The sequence below is a fragment of the Temnothorax longispinosus genome, chromosome 11 (assembly GCF_030848805.1).
Source record: "Temnothorax longispinosus isolate EJ_2023e chromosome 11, Tlon_JGU_v1, whole genome shotgun sequence".
Lineage (NCBI taxonomy): Eukaryota > Metazoa > Arthropoda > Insecta > Hymenoptera > Formicidae > Temnothorax > Temnothorax longispinosus.
In genome coordinates, this window is record NC_092368.1 from 17,062,155 (window position 1) to 17,077,285 (window position 15,131).

At 40.0% G+C, this 15,131-nt stretch overlaps 2 protein-coding genes and 1 long non-coding RNA gene across 9 annotated transcripts; 1 reads left to right on the forward strand and 2 right to left on the reverse strand.

The window, feature by feature from the left end:
* Positions 1-3: 3 nt before the first annotated feature.
* Positions 4-11,978, reverse strand: L(2)k05819 (transmembrane protein 94-like protein l(2)k05819). 6 transcript variants are annotated; one of them, XM_071792769.1, is made up of 25 exons: positions 11,644-11,978; positions 11,136-11,314; positions 10,904-11,038; positions 10,642-10,778; positions 10,252-10,445; positions 9,637-10,107; positions 9,296-9,457; positions 9,087-9,190; positions 8,815-8,903; positions 8,506-8,743; positions 8,287-8,383; positions 7,761-7,978; positions 7,302-7,537; positions 7,050-7,174; positions 6,783-6,931; positions 5,472-5,612; positions 4,840-4,983; positions 4,592-4,736; positions 4,309-4,517; positions 3,785-3,959; positions 3,455-3,700; positions 2,884-3,124; positions 2,438-2,531; positions 2,193-2,354; positions 4-2,098 (listed from the first exon to the last, which is right to left on the reverse strand). In XM_071792769.1, exons 2-25 carry the CDS (start codon positions 11,309-11,311, stop codon positions 2,026-2,028), a joined length of 4,161 nt encoding a protein of 1,386 aa, XP_071648870.1. In that variant the 5' UTR covers positions 11,312-11,314; positions 11,644-11,978; the 3' UTR covers positions 4-2,025. The 6 variants fall into 6 exon arrangements, with proteins under 6 accessions (XP_071648870.1, XP_071648867.1, XP_071648871.1 ...); XM_071792766.1 differs by having other exon boundaries at positions 4,592-4,757; XM_071792770.1 differs by having other exon boundaries at positions 8,287-8,380; positions 11,644-11,976.
* LOC139821632 (uncharacterized) lies at positions 9,832-10,948 on the forward strand. Of its 2 annotated transcripts, none has more exons than XR_011734305.1 (3): positions 9,832-9,972; positions 10,212-10,470; positions 10,806-10,948. It is a non-coding gene; the product is annotated as an uncharacterized lncRNA (long non-coding RNA). The 2 variants fall into 2 exon arrangements; XR_011734306.1 differs by having other exon boundaries at positions 9,833-9,972; positions 10,167-10,470.
* Positions 11,979-12,281: 303 nt separating the features above from the next.
* LOC139821615 (protein lifeguard 1) lies at positions 12,282-15,005 on the reverse strand. The gene is made up of 7 exons (XM_071792810.1): positions 14,840-15,005; positions 14,401-14,645; positions 14,236-14,289; positions 13,761-13,851; positions 13,535-13,660; positions 13,030-13,179; positions 12,282-12,617 (listed from the first exon to the last, which is right to left on the reverse strand). Exons 1-7 carry the CDS (start codon positions 14,939-14,941, stop codon positions 12,468-12,470), a joined length of 918 nt encoding a protein of 305 aa, XP_071648911.1. The 5' UTR covers positions 14,942-15,005; the 3' UTR covers positions 12,282-12,467.
* Between the last annotated feature and the right edge of the window lie 126 nt (positions 15,006-15,131).

The following is a 15,131-nucleotide window of genomic DNA, read 5'->3' on the forward strand; positions in this document are numbered from 1 at the left end:
GAGTATTTTTTAATCAATATTTTATTCTCATCTTAAAAAAAGATCCATTTTATCGCGTAAAACCAAGTCTAGAATGCAATATATTAGTTGCTTTCCATTTACATCAAAACTCGGATAATTCTCACTTGTGACGTCTCAAACTCACGTGTCGAATGCACGTTCTTTTTGCATGCTGGCAAGTGAGATTCAACAGAGTTTTTATCCAAAATCGAGACCATGTGCTTCAATGAATCTAATAGACTCACATTAAAAGTGAGACTACGAATCTGTATTGTTATGCGATAGCTTTGTCACCAAAATAAGCAGACAAGTACACAAAATGACTTGTGTACTTTTCCGAGTATAAAATACTCACATAACTGAGTGACTCAGATCACTAGAGTGTAAATGGAAAGCAACTATTAACACAACATGGGGACGATATGCCACACTGTAACAAAAGTTTATCAGTAAAATGAATTTGTTACGAGAGTGGAATATCGTTTAACAAAGATGTAGAGTATAGTCAAACCTCCGACTTAACGTCGCATAACACAAAAAATCAGACCTATTCTATCTCTTTTTTACATTTGCTTCAATATGTCATAGAAGGCAAGAAAAAATAGTCATCTAAGAGATTTAAGTAAGACGACGAGCCTGTTTGATAATTTTATAATTTACTGCATTGAGAGAAATCCTTAAATGTTATACTTTCTGAAAATGTAAAAAAGAATTGATTTTTGATCCGGTTAAATGTATGCATCCCCTTAATTTATTAGCAATCTCTATTTTTAATTTTCCCTTCAGTGTCTCCACTCGTATTTTGTACAACGAACGAAAATTACGTCGTCGATCAATTTAGAGTTTAAAAAACGAGTAACAAACAATAGATATTATATGCGCGTGCATGTTCGTAGTATCATTAGTCAAAATCGAACGGTGGTACAAGAACAGCGCAAAAAGAGAAGGAGCAAGTTGATTGTGGAGGTTCGGCCGTTTTGAAATTCGCGATTAAGATCATATTCCACTTTATCGGTGGGAAATCAAGAAACCTACTCCAAATATGACCACGTGCGCGCGCGCGTGCGAACACTGTCTCACAACCAGAGAACTGTCTCGTACCAGCGAGACTCTTGTTGCTAGAGTTTGAATTTAACTCTCGATGCGGCTAGCTATAATCTCGCAGAATACATTTAATTCGCTAAAGTCTCGGCTAATCCTTGATCACAACAAATAAATTACTATCGTTGCGTTCACGCTAAAAACTTTTGATTTCTCGATTATACGATTCTACAACGAGCTCGCGAAATCGAACATTGACGAAGATGTCAAAGTTATCAATAGGAACATCTTTATGTGTGTACAAATACTCTACGTATAATACCAAAGTCGTCAAATACAAGATGTCTCAGATTTCTCAAGCACGCTCGCACTACTATGGATACTAGAGAAACGAAATAATTTTCCGGTAATTGTAAAATTACTATTTATTTACTATTAAAATATTATTTCTATATATATATATATATATATATATATATATTTATATATATATTTTTTTTAAATGAAATCTAAAACGATGTACCTATGATGTGAGACATCTTGAATTACGACAGAATCAAGAGCGAAAAAAGCGCGTCTTAATCAGAGCGATTTGATAAAATAAGATAGATATTCCGCTATCGGCCCGATGTATCGTGCGAAAGCTCACACGGCACGACGCTCGTTTAAGCTCGCAATCGACAGCTTCGCGGCGCGGCGTCCGATGTGGGCCGTTGTTACATCGCAAAATATAAATATGCATATCGCTATAGAAAAATATCGGTGCCTCGTTCGAGTCTAATCGTTTGGCAATATTTGACACGGCGTTATAAGTACACAAAGCTGACGAGAGCCCTTTGGACCTCTCGAGTTTGCAGCAACTGAATCGTAAGAATACTTTCGATAACATATACTAATAATATATACACCTAACGATGTACCCGTATATCTTTTAAAACACATTTGATATTTCGAAGACATCAAAAATTGGTGCTACGACGTTGATTAAAATGGCGAATTCATTCCCAGCTTCGTACCAAATTCTAAACGTGCTCTTTTCTGGTACCTGACGTTCACTCTGAGAAAGAGAGAATAGAAACATTAATTAATTTCAGAAATTGCAGCGAACGCGCCATAGACGACTAAAGGCATGCAGAAAACGATAAACTTACTTGATCTCTTGCCACTTGATCAACTCGTTAACCGCTAATGTCAGCGGAACAGAGAGTAGAAAGAACAACGGTACGTGAATCGGGAAATTCTCAATCTTCTTGCCTTCCTCCCGCCAAAACCTGCGGAACGTCACACCGGAGAATACCGCTTGCACGCACAATCTATGACAATAATAAAACGACAGATGTATTTAGAAAGGACAAATTTTTTTGCGACATGTTATTCGGTTAGAACTTCCACTTACACGACAAATACGCCAAGAAACCAGGTGCAATTACTCATGGGATTTTTCTTCCATATCGAGTATTCCCTGTGCACAAAGCTGACAGATATCGTAACTGAAAGAAAAGATATATGTTAATGAGCTTCCAAGTGTACCTATTATTATTTCTGTGTGTCAATATGTATTGCTGTATTAGGTTGGTATAAAAGATTTGCCATGTCTCTGTTTTATCCTGATTTTAAAAAATTATTAATTAATAATGCATCATTTTTTCAAGTGGACGTGGACATGAAAAAAAAGACACGATGAAATAAAATAATAAACTTGAAAAATTGAAAAATTAACAAATTGAGTACGTTTGTTTTCAACAAGAGGAAATTTGACAAACTGTGGACGACTAAATTTTTTGCCCCAAGTACGATATGCAACAATACGATAGAAAAAATATTGCTAGATGGTCGAATTACCGAAATGCAGGACTATGAGGGTGAGAGCGAAATGTTGCACGACCAGAACGACGATCGGCCTGCTGCCCCAGCCGCCCCAGATCTGATCCCGCGGATCTGGATATATATACAAGCACTTGGAGTTCGTCTGCGGCACGTAGACGGGGCAAAGCGTCAAGAACGAGATGCACTGCGAGAGGATCACCGTGATCACCGTCGGCAAAAACTTGCTGCCGTAACACCATAGCACGAATAGCGTGACCTATAATCGCGCGTAAGGGATTATCGATGTTTATTCTCCTTCAGCTCCTATTACTTGTTTAAATTAATGCTGATAAGTAACCAGTATATACACACACAAGACCTTTTACCCTAATGAATTTCTTTTTCGCGAATTCGCATACTTTCGTCTCGCGAATCATTTGGAGATAAAATATTGGAATAAAATTACATACGTAAAAAAAAAAAATAGAATATGAGAACAGCGTTATTCTTTTCATAATTTGAGTTTCTATTTGATTCGAACTATATGAAGCACGCGAGTTTCGAAAGAATTGCCGATGACCTCATATATATTTATCGCCTTTCTCACCTCTCCGTTAACTACGCATTGATTCTTCCCAGTCGCGCGTTGCATTATCGTCGAATCTATCGGCGTGGCGATCATTGATGTCGATAATATGGGGATTATCAAGCAGCACAGCCAGAGTACCTGGTCGATGGAGAACAGTGGCGGCAGCAGTAGAAACGCCGACAGCATTTGCATAAATGAGAGCGTAACTAAGCAGCACAGCCAGAATTGTATACAGTTCCATAGATTCTTCATATAATGACGAGCCTGTGGGTGCACGCAAAGAAAAGAACCGTTTATTGTGCCTCGTTACCTTCCCATTTAATTTCTTGGAAAATACACCGTAAATACCTCCATAATGAGATGAAAGATTGCCACAGGGTCCTCGCGTTTCACACTCAGCGAACACGCGACGGAGTTGAGCGCTCTACTCAGGTCAATGGGAGAAATTCCTTGATTCTCCGTGGTAGGTACCAACACGGGTACTTTTTGACACACCTGGGGGTACAAGGGCTCCACCGCTACTCTGCAATCGATTTAAAAGTCTTTAGAAAACTTGGATACAGAGAGAACCGATCACTTTCGCAAGATCAGAAACTATATATGGATCTTTCTCGAGATGAACTTGATTCTGTTGATGAAATTTTTGAGAGGTTACATGCCTGAAAATTTAATTGAAAATGAGGCTGGGCAATCAGGGAATTTTCAAGACTCGAGGAAAAATATTTTACTTCCGGGATGTAGGATCACACTAGACGATTGCAGTCAGACGTACACCGCGATTCTCTGTGTACGCCTGGATGGAATTTTGCCTTTGTGTGATCGCGTCTCTAAAAAATCTCACCGATTCGATCGATAACAAAAATTATAATTACCCTGCGTCAGCCTGCATGAAGATTGGCATGTTTTCAGCGTTGGCGGAGGATCCAAGCACGCATACCACCTCGCCGTAGTCCTGCATAATGTGCAACATCTCGCGAGTCACTGTAGTGTTGCAGTCGGTGAACAGGGATACGAGCAAAGGAACGTTGTCTATTAGTTCGATGTGCGGACGTATCTTATCTATGCCCCTCGGCAATTTAGCCTGCGCTCGCAGATAAAGTACCTCATGTATCATAAACGTTTATTAAGTTTAATCGAGAAGGAGATCTGCCCTACCCTGTTCGACAGATCAAAGTTGACCGGCGCGCTTTGCTCGGTGCTGTCGGTGAGGCAGCTCAAGGATCTCCAAGCTTCCTGGCCTGATCCTAGATCGACGCTCTGCACCAAAACGCTGTCCTCGCTTCTCACCGTGTCCTGCTCCCTGCTCGACAGTTTGTTATCTCTGTAGCATTATCAAACCTTGTGAATACCATCGCGTATCTTTATAGAAATCTTTTTAGTTTGGCATTAGATATCACAGCAACCTGTGGCTCATCGCGCTCTTGACCTGCGAAGCCCCCGTGTTGTTCCACTCGGTGGTCTCATCGTCGAACTTGACCGTTGAGAAGTCCGTGTTGATAGCGCTCGGCGCCGACATACTCATCGCTCGGCTGTTGTTCAAGTTGTTGCTAAAACGGGAAACATTCTTTCTTAGTGGATACTATCAATCGCTCGGCATTTCGCTAGTGATGTTGGTGGGCGATAAGAAACACATTTAATGCTAAGAAGCCAAGAGAATACATCACAGTTTGCCGTCCAAAAGTTCTATTGGGACACGGCAAATATAACCATGAGAAATAAATGAGAGAACGCGCAAAACAAGATTTTAGGTATTTAAGTTTTTTTCTCGTGATATTTTTTCATTAGTATTTCATTTATATTTATTGCTTCAAGTCCATTTCTTTCAAATCCCTTTTCAAATCCGTTTATCGAACGATAAATGATTATGTTAAATTTCCATTTCAAGTACCTACTTGCACGTGTACGATCTACGGTTAATATTTTGCCGTTTTAACTTGTGTTTTGTTTTTCTCTTTTGAAGCAAAGCAAAAGTCTGATTTTATATTGTACAGCGTAGGATAGTGAGCTATTTCTGCATGTAATCGGCGTAACGTACCGAGGTAAGACACGATTAAGCAAGTGGCTGGCCTCGTCCATGCAGGAGTAATTAGGCTGATGAGATTGGGCTGTGGGTGAGGGAGTGGGTGAGGACATGGCTGCTGCCTGGCTCACCCACCAACCCACTGGACTCTCGGACCTGACATTGTCATGTGTGTGTTAGTTACAGTAAAATACATATGGGCGTGTATCTTCTTCGCGCGAGTACGCGTGTATTCGCATAATCAAATCCTTGATGGACATTAACTCGCAATCACTCACTCACACGCACGCATACACGCAGTAACAACAAAATTGCTTCACACGTTAAGGAACATGTAATTGAAAATGTATGTTTGCAAAGTATCTATAAGAAAGAGATACAAACAAGTGATAATAAAGTAAAATTAATATGCCCTGCGTTAATATGCCTTGAATAAAGATAGAGATATTAGTACACATGTTAGGGGAGATATTAGGACACTGCAGCCAAATGATTGCGACATTATCTTCCATCGAGATTGGAATGCCTATGCAGAACGTCTCGCGGAGAAACATGTCTGAGATTCAAGCTTAAACTTGATTCGATCTTTAATTTGCAGAATTTCCAAAAATTTGTTTCAACCATTTACTCATACCTTTTAAAATATATTTAAAATATACGGTAATTACTATATCTATATACATACATCTTTTTTAGGATTTTTAGTTGCAACGGCTTTCTGAACGATTTATTTTTAAATAAATCTTTATATGATGTAAAACATGGACACGCAAGTTACGTTGCACTCAGTGTATACGACGTGGATCTTGTGTATTATTTCATGAGACATTCTGCGTAACAAAGATGACCATGCAGCAGATCAATATTAACAATAACAAGAGTAAAAAAGACGTATAGACAAACATATACGACGGGGGCATATGCGGATATCTCTCCAGCCATTGCTGTCTCCTGCAATATACATGGACATGATTTACATTTGAACCTCGTGGTGGCTCGCTCTAACAAGAATAAGAGAATTAATGCGTCGTTAATATGCATGCAGCTATCCCACGTGCGTGTCTGATCCTGACGATTAACCCTTTCAGTTAAAAACTTTTTTTTTTAATATATACTTTTAGATTTCTCATTTTAAATCTTTTCTTCCATCTCCTTTCTCTTCCTCAAAGGAAACATTTGTCTAAAAACTAATCAAGGTGATGAGGATCACGAGAACGTCGGATCAGATGGACACTGATGGTAAGAAAAAGTCACGAATATGCCCCATATGAAAATCCAAGAGACATTGAGAGAAAAACGACATCGCGCGTCTACAACATAGGATACCTGGCCCCCTCGCTGAGTAACGAGATGTGGCAATTCCATCCGCTCTCCAGACCCATTTTCTCTGAGAAAACGCGCGAGCGCAGCTCATTTTCCTTGCTGAAGTGGACGAATCTTATGCACGCCCTGTCCAGTTGCTCAATCAGTTGCACCTGTAGTCAATAATGTACATCACTGCGTGTTTGCAGTAAAAAAAAAGAAAATTTAAAATAATTTAAAAAAAGAACGAAAAAGAAAAGAAAAGATTCGACCACATAGTAGTTGGCGCACCATATCGGTTTGCGCCTGATATTGCATGGTCACCATTCCGATGAAAACCTGATTACACTGCACCTCGAAGCAGCTTTCGACGTCGCTCACGTCATCATCCTTCGTTTCGTTGCACAACAAGGAATCTGAGAAGAGAAAGTCACGTTTTCTTTGCTGCAGTTGAAATATTTGCGAAACAAATAAAAATAAATTAATTTTAAAGATCAAAGTTACAGACAAAAAAATCCGTTCACGTAGTGAGTAGTGCACAACCTGTCGAATGAAACTGCCCTAATATTCCTCGTACTCTGGGATCGAGAACGTTTCTAAAGTCCCACGGCAAAGGGGTCGGGCTCCTGTGCGGCGTGTACAAGTGTTTGCTATCAGCAGGCAGTTCCAGATATATCTCGGACATCTTGTCGCTGATGGCGCGCGTCAGCGGTCGGTAAGCGAATGCGGTGCAGTACGAGGTCAAGCTCGTCCTCTGGTAAAAGTCCTGCACCTTTTTTCTGCAACGACAAAAGAGGAACGTATTATTATTATTATCAAATTATCGCTATCAAAAGAGGGACACCATTATTAAACCAGAGAGAATCGTTACATAACACGTAAACTTTACCACGGGACACGGGACCAAACATTTTACAAAACATATATAATCTTCCTTATGTAATAAGATGTTCTAGAATACGTTGTTTAGGGACTGGATGGAATCAAAAGCGAACCATGTACCTGTCTGATGCGGAAAGAGGGCAGAGATCGTGACCATCCCAGTACTCGATGCACGAGTCTAGAATTACGTCGGCCGTTCCTTGCGTCAACAATTGCAGACCGCCACCGCTGCGCTCTTTCACGACCACGGTGACCATATGAGGAAACGGGAACTTCAACTTTGTCGCGATGCTCAGCGAACGCGCAAACTTTATATCCCGCCTGACCATCTCCGGTTGCTACCAACAAAACGTTTATAGTTTGCTGCCGATTGACAACTTTTATTCGCTTTTGTAACAAAAATCCCCCTCTGAACGATATCTTTTTAGAATGGCAAAGCTTAAAAAAAAAACCCAGTTTGATTAAGACAGTTTTTAACCAGCTACACAAACTTCAGTTCAACAATTTCTGCGATTACACAGAACGCGCGAGCACATTCCAAAATTTTGACGGAGGGCGATTTCACTATGACTCTACACGTAAGTTTGAAAAAAGGAAAAGCATTATCCTAAATTCTTACATGCAAACAATTATTAGTAATACTTACTACATGTCTAAATGTACACAGTTGTTGCTCCAGTTGAAAGATCTTTTGCGCCTGGTCCTGGAAACCGATCTGCTTCGCCAGTTCGCACAGACATCTGCTGAAATTTTAAACTTTACTTTTCGATTCTTTTGAAATTGGATTTTGCAAGGATTGAATCAATGGCAATCGATTCTAAGAGAGAGAGAGAGAGAGAGAGAGAGAGATTAAGGACGCACATACCGTCTGTTGGTCACTGGGACTAGGTTCTCGTTGTAAAGAGCCTCGCAAGTGACATGGCAACAGAATTGCATGTAGTGCTCCTGCGTATCCATGTTGCACGTGTTGAGGAGGATCGCCAGGCCGAGCGGCTTCAGGGAGTTGAGATGTTGCCGCCACGATTGGTCGTCGAACTGCAGGCGGAACGGCAGGGCGTGATCATGGGTGAGATCCAAAACCTCGGCGGTGGAGTGCGACATATCTGCGACAAGCATCGGATGTCGTTACGTCGCGCACTCGACGACTCTCGTTGTCTCTCGCGTCCTTCCTTACCGTGCTGAACGTAAGACGTTCTATTGGAGTTGACCTTGGTCTCCTCAGACTCTTGGTTCTTATCAGTCGTCTTGTCCACGCTGCCGGTACTGAAAAAAACAAACGGGATTGTACGCGGCGTCGAGATACCGCGTAGCACCGTGTGATTTCACCGTAAATAAAAGTTACGTCAAAACTCCTTTGTCTCAGGGGGAGAAATTCATAAATTCTTGGACTTTTACTCGGATTCTTATATCCCCAACTGGGTCCGCGCGCGACTATAAGATGACTACCTTGAGCTCGGCGACAAAATATTGGCGTTACGTAGGAAAAATACTTTCTCCGCCGTAGGATTAGGCCACGAGAGAATTCCTTTCTTATCTACGCAGCACAGTGCCTACAGAAATACATATAGAATGTTTTAGACGAATCTTTGACAGAATCATTGCTTACTGTGGTACTCGGGTATAACGTCACAGTCACGTCGTGCTACGATACTCACAGTCACAGAGCCCAGTACGTGTAAAATGCTCGCCGACCGCGACATCATGTGCTCCGTGCCGAAAAGAATATTGAAAAAGTACTCTTTGAGTTCCAGCCAATTATACACTACATCCGGATGACTGGGACCATTGATATCCGCGTCTTCAAAAGGATCTACAAACTAAATTTAAGGAAATTATAAATTAATTAATTTATTATTATTTTTTTTAATCAAATATAATTCATCAAAATCACAATACGCTCTGTATAGAATGTGTGTATTACATTACGTACATGTAATATACACTTGGTATATAAATTTTAATTTGTAAATAATGAATTTCTAAATTAAATACTGACCTGGAGTTTCTTTGCGGACAGATAAAGCTTGAACAATGCTTTGAAACGGGCCATGCCGAAGCAATTGAGGACGATCCAGCAGGCGGGAAACATCAACGGCAGCAACGGCAGACTAATGGTGATGGGTTGCAACAAAAACATCTCACTCCAGTGGCCGGTACCAAAATAATCTGTCAAATACAGATAACGGAGCAGATTGACCACAAGGATAACGATCACGAGTATCGGATAGATCAAGTGCTCGATGCAGCAGATCATCAACAAGTGACGCTTGCGATTGTAATACGTGACCGGTCGATCGAGAGCTTGATCCAACGCCATTCGGAGATTCATCAGGTATGGCGTTTCCTGAAGTTTGTAGATTTTGCTCTTCAGAGGTGCGCGGGCCTGCGGCGTGGAGAAAATCTCGTTCGCGCTGTGTACCGGCGCACAGTAGGTCTCTTTCGCATGCAAAACAGGAGCTTCCGCATCCTGCAATTCAAAGTTTACGTAGAAAGCTCGATTCTGCGAACCGAGTTTGATTTCAACAGAATCTCTGTGTAACTTGGACATTTTGAAAACTGTGAACATCTCAGAGAAGTTTCGGACGCGAGAGAGAGAGTTGAATTCACGTACGTCGTACGGCACGCAATATCCAGGTGCTTGCTGGCCTGGCTTCATCACGATTATGTCACCGGCCACTAATAAAGCCCACGGCAAGTTGACTACTTGACCATCGCGATACGTCCACTGCAGGGTCAGGCAAGGGGATTGCGGACTGCACAGATGCGGATAGTTGTCGGATTTCCATTGACATGTGGAACGTGCAACTGCAATTTCGAAAAACACACACGTGTACGTATAATCGTTGCTACTGGGAGAAGCTTCATATGGGATTTATACAGAAACTGCGCGATATTGTTATGCAGGCTATTCTATTGCTTGCACGTTTAATTTTGAGATGAGATAAATGTGTGTGTCACACAGATATGGAACGTCTTATTTGGTGTCTATTTAAATACGTACCATTGAGTTTATCCAGAAGACGTTTCACTCTATGAGGAATTTCCTCGTGTCGTAATTTGTTATCCAATATCACTAAGATAGAATTCAATACTACTAAACAACAGACTGTCAGTCCTTCGTACGGCAGTGTCGAATACCTGCAATAATATATTTATTTACTGCAGGGAGCTGGTTGTCAGTTGTCACGGAGAGTCGTAAGGTGAGAAACGCGGTCCAAGTTTCACACAACGGTGCCGCCCCGGTGCGTTTAATTAATAAATACCATGTTTCATTGAGCGTGAAGAACGCAACGATGAGAATAATGGCGTTGATCAGCAGGGCAATTGCGGAGGTCCAGCAGAGCGTCGTATATTGGCTGCGATGATGTAGGGCATCCCTCAGCCAAGCTCTATACTTGCTGAATATAAACGATTGTCGCGATAAACAAGTATAAACTTGATATAAACATTATTGCGCTTGCTCGAAATAATCACAATCGCTGTACAAGATACTACTTATTTCTCCTGCGATCCTCTTCGTACTCCTGCAGAACGCGTCTAACATCGCGATGCAGAGTATCCAAGGCTACTGCGGTGGTCAAGCCTAGACTGCCTAGAGTCTCCTTAGGTTTAGCCTCAGTACTCTCGTCGTGTCTCTTGGTGTCTCTGCCAGTTAAGCGCTCGCTCTCCATTTTCTACAAAAAGCAACCGAATCAAGAAAGATTAGTGTCAGTTGTCACTACACGTTGTTAAATTGTTAACGTAGTAAAATGTCAATATATTCTGCTTTGATCTTTGATGTTCCAAGCAACACGCGACAATCCTACAGTGCTACAGTCCACGTCGATATACAGCTTAACTAACGAAATGTGTTTTATCCATACATACATTGATAACTTTATTCTCGGTAAAATAAATTAATTTGTAATATAATCGCCGTGTTATTGTTGGCATGACCAAAAATTACGAGCAAAAGATGCAATCAAGCGGAAAAAAGTCAATAGGAGGTTATAAATCTACAAACTCGCTCTTGTCGCAGGAAGGAATCGTTGCTCCTTCCCTTGTGCTCGGCACTCGAGATGTAGCGTGTAGCGTATCGAACGTGATCGCAATTTAGCTCCACGGCAGCGGGGATCGCATAATTTTCCAAGTCCGCTCGCGAAACTGCGACGAACAGTACTCAAAACATGTTAATCGCATCGCACACGACTCACGATTCTGCTGGGCCCTGGGCACCCGTACCACTGGGCTGGGCTGGCCGCTGGGGCACCGTGCGATCGCGATCGCACACTGATCGTCACTGATTGTGAGAGGAAGAGAGTGCGAGAGAGAAACATAAACGTAATGATATGTATAATTTGAAATTATTGTGTATATTATCTTATCATCACCAATGTCATCATATCAACCGTCGATAATGCAGGATTCGCGCGCGCGTGTGCGGATTGACAATGCAACAATTTTTAAAAATTGCATACATTAAATAAAAGCAACAATTTTAAAATTAAGTAAATTAACGCATACAAATAGAACTGCTGCTCGCTTTTGATTTATATTATCATATTCGTATGCGTTAATTTTGAAATGTCAATATACATATATAAGAGATATTATTATTATAAAATTATTAAATTAGATTAAGGTAAAGAGGAAAGTAACAAGTATTATATATATTTTTTATTACGTTTATATAAATATTATAATGTCATATGTATATACTGACATATAATATTCATTATAGTATATTCATTATAGTATATAATATAAAAAATATATGTAAGTGTATAATACCTACATATTTAAATATAATTAAGTACAATATATCGAGGACGTTGTGTTTTCTCTTTTTTATCGGTGAAAGAATCCCATGAACATCAGTAAATACTGATACAGCAGTACAATATCGACGTAAATCTGCGTTGTCGCGAAGACAACCTCGTCGGGACTCAATTCTATTCTGCGTCCACCCATGATCGTTTGCACGTCAAAGTAGAGATACTGAAACGATAATGCATGAAACGTACAATTTTTAATATTGCAATCTCGTGCCTACTTGTTTATATCTATTACAGTAAATTACATGATTATATATATGTATATTCAAAGTTCCCGCGTGACCTTCGCGCGCAGTTGACGTTTTTATTTTACTTGATTTAATCCATTTATTATAGTATAGCTCAACACACGAGCCATTTTATTTTTGTAACGTGCCACATTGAATTAATATTAAGAATTATTGTAATCGAGAAAATTTAAATAAACACATTTGCAGTTTTATTAAAATTAATATATACAGCTTCTAGATATATGTTTAGATGTAAGAATTCAAAAAACTGCAAAGTCGTCAAATTAAAATGTTAATGTTAATTGTCGATTAGATGAGTTTTCCAAGAATCCAAAATACACTGACCATGCACAGCAGGAGCGTTCCAATGATAGAGATTATCAGGCGTAAAACAATTACGTGGGTGAACAGCAGGATTATTAGCAATGTAAAAATGGCTACGATCGAAACCAATCCAATCACCATCAGCAAGCCTGGCCTCATTGTCAAGTCAAACTGTAATTTCATCATAATAACGATTCTTGTCATTTATATTCTCTCTCTCTCTCGAAATAAATTAAAGAAAACGTAATCAGAAACTAAATTTCTGAAAAGTATTATATTCCTGATTCAATATATGTATATACATATATAAATATATACATGTATTGAATCAGGAATTAACATATATATTAACATATGTTAAAACGGGAAATATAATGTATATTGAATCTCGACAAGTATAAACATATACAGTGAAAAAATTTAACATACAAGCTTCAGTGTGACGCATGTTAAATCATGAAATTATCATAAAATTGCGACAAAAGTATAGAATAAATGGGAGGGGGAGAGAAAGAGAGAAAACTACCCTGGAGAATGTTGCCACAAGAGCTATGATTGTCGTGACGGCGGCGGTCATGCCCATAACGATGAGGATCACCTCGATGCTGTAAAACACGGAGACGAAGGCGGCCAGGTACGACATTGCTAGTGTCTGCGATTCATGAGAGATTTAAATGGATTAATTTTAATTTACGTAGAGAGAGATTACCAATCCGTTGCGAGGAAAAGAAGAAAATGTCGAGAGATCGTACCAGTAGAAATAGACAGATGTAATTGAACGGTGGCGTTTGCCTAGCATGCACCGAGCAGGCTATGGCACAATACGCGACGATGAAGAACACCCTAAAATACAAGCAAATGTCTTAATTAAACTAAAGTTTACAAAATAAACGGTACAATTAATTATAAGTAATAGACGATTTTTTAGACCTATATAAATAAAAAGAATCAAGTGCGAACAGACAGCATGGAGAGAGTATTGTAATATATAAATATAAAATGGATATATTATAACATAATATTGATATGTAATATCTACGTTCTACGTAACATGTATATTACAATATGTTTATGCATAGATGATTTAGATATCATCGTGTTAATCATAATATTATTTATATATCATCTGCTCGTTCCCTCTCATTCCTTTCCATTTAATATAGTCCTAACAGAATCAGATCAGGGCAGACAAGAAATCTATCCTTGGCTGAGCCTTCCTTAGCTTACATGGCAACAATCCACAGATACCAGTGTACCATCATAAACTTCTGCGCTTCATCCCTGAAAAGTACGTCCGAAAATCACACTAATATGTTTATACAATACAAATCAATACAATAGAATTAAAGAATGGATCGTCGAGATACCGGTTTCTCTCCGGTGTATACTTACACGAACATAAAGATGGATATGACGAGGATGGTGAACATGAGCTGCAGCGTGAGGAGGCAGAAGACTTTGCGGACAAAGCCTCTCCGGACGATGACGTCCTTGAAGTCGCCTATAAACTCGTCGGCCTCCTCCTGCGGCAGCATGTTTCTCCTGCGCTGTTCCCGTACCCAGGCCTTGTACAGTTCCAGATTCTCCCTTTCCCTCTGCGCTACCATCTCGTCAGTCACCGTGACGGTGTACGGTCCCTGGAATCCAAATAGTTGATAAGCTGAAAGTGTCGCTGGCAAATCCTTTTGATTACACTACTATTAACAAACGAAATTTTAGAATTTATATTTTTTTAGAATTTTAAAAGAGAATTAAAGTGAATCTGGCAAATCGCCAAATTCAACGAAAATTAAGATCCGCTTAAGACTCGCATGATTGAAATGTCACTCACGCTCTTCAGTTTTTGGCCTTTGATTAACGGCGGTAATTGCGGAGGACCTGGGATATGCTGTGGAATCCGCTGTTCTTCGATATCGGTTTCGTCGGACCGCATTGGACAGGCCGAATAGACGTACTCGTTAACATGTATCGAACCTCTTGCTCCACTCTTATTTATGTTGTGTATTAATAATAGTAGAACATGCCTACGTGTATAGCCGAATATAGCTACGAATCTGTAGTCAATAATCAATCGCAGCTACGATTAACAAATGAAGGTATATAAGTGGACAAATATACGCTAC

What these genes read in the sequence shown, in the direction of transcription:
- LOC139821615 (XM_071792810.1), bottom strand. Translation starts at nt 14,941, where the DNA reads ATGCGGTCCGACGAAACCGATATCGAAGAACAGCGGATTCCACAGCAT. An exon ending in ATATCCATCTTTATGTTCGT is followed by an intron (nt 14,290 to 14,400) that starts GTAAGTATACAC and finishes CGTACTTTTCAG; the next exon opens with GGATGAAGCGCAGAAGTTTA. An exon ending in TTGTGGCAACATTCTCCAGG is followed by an intron (nt 13,180 to 13,534) that starts GTAGTTTTCTCT and finishes ATGAAATTACAG; the next exon opens with TTTGACTTGACAATGAGGCC.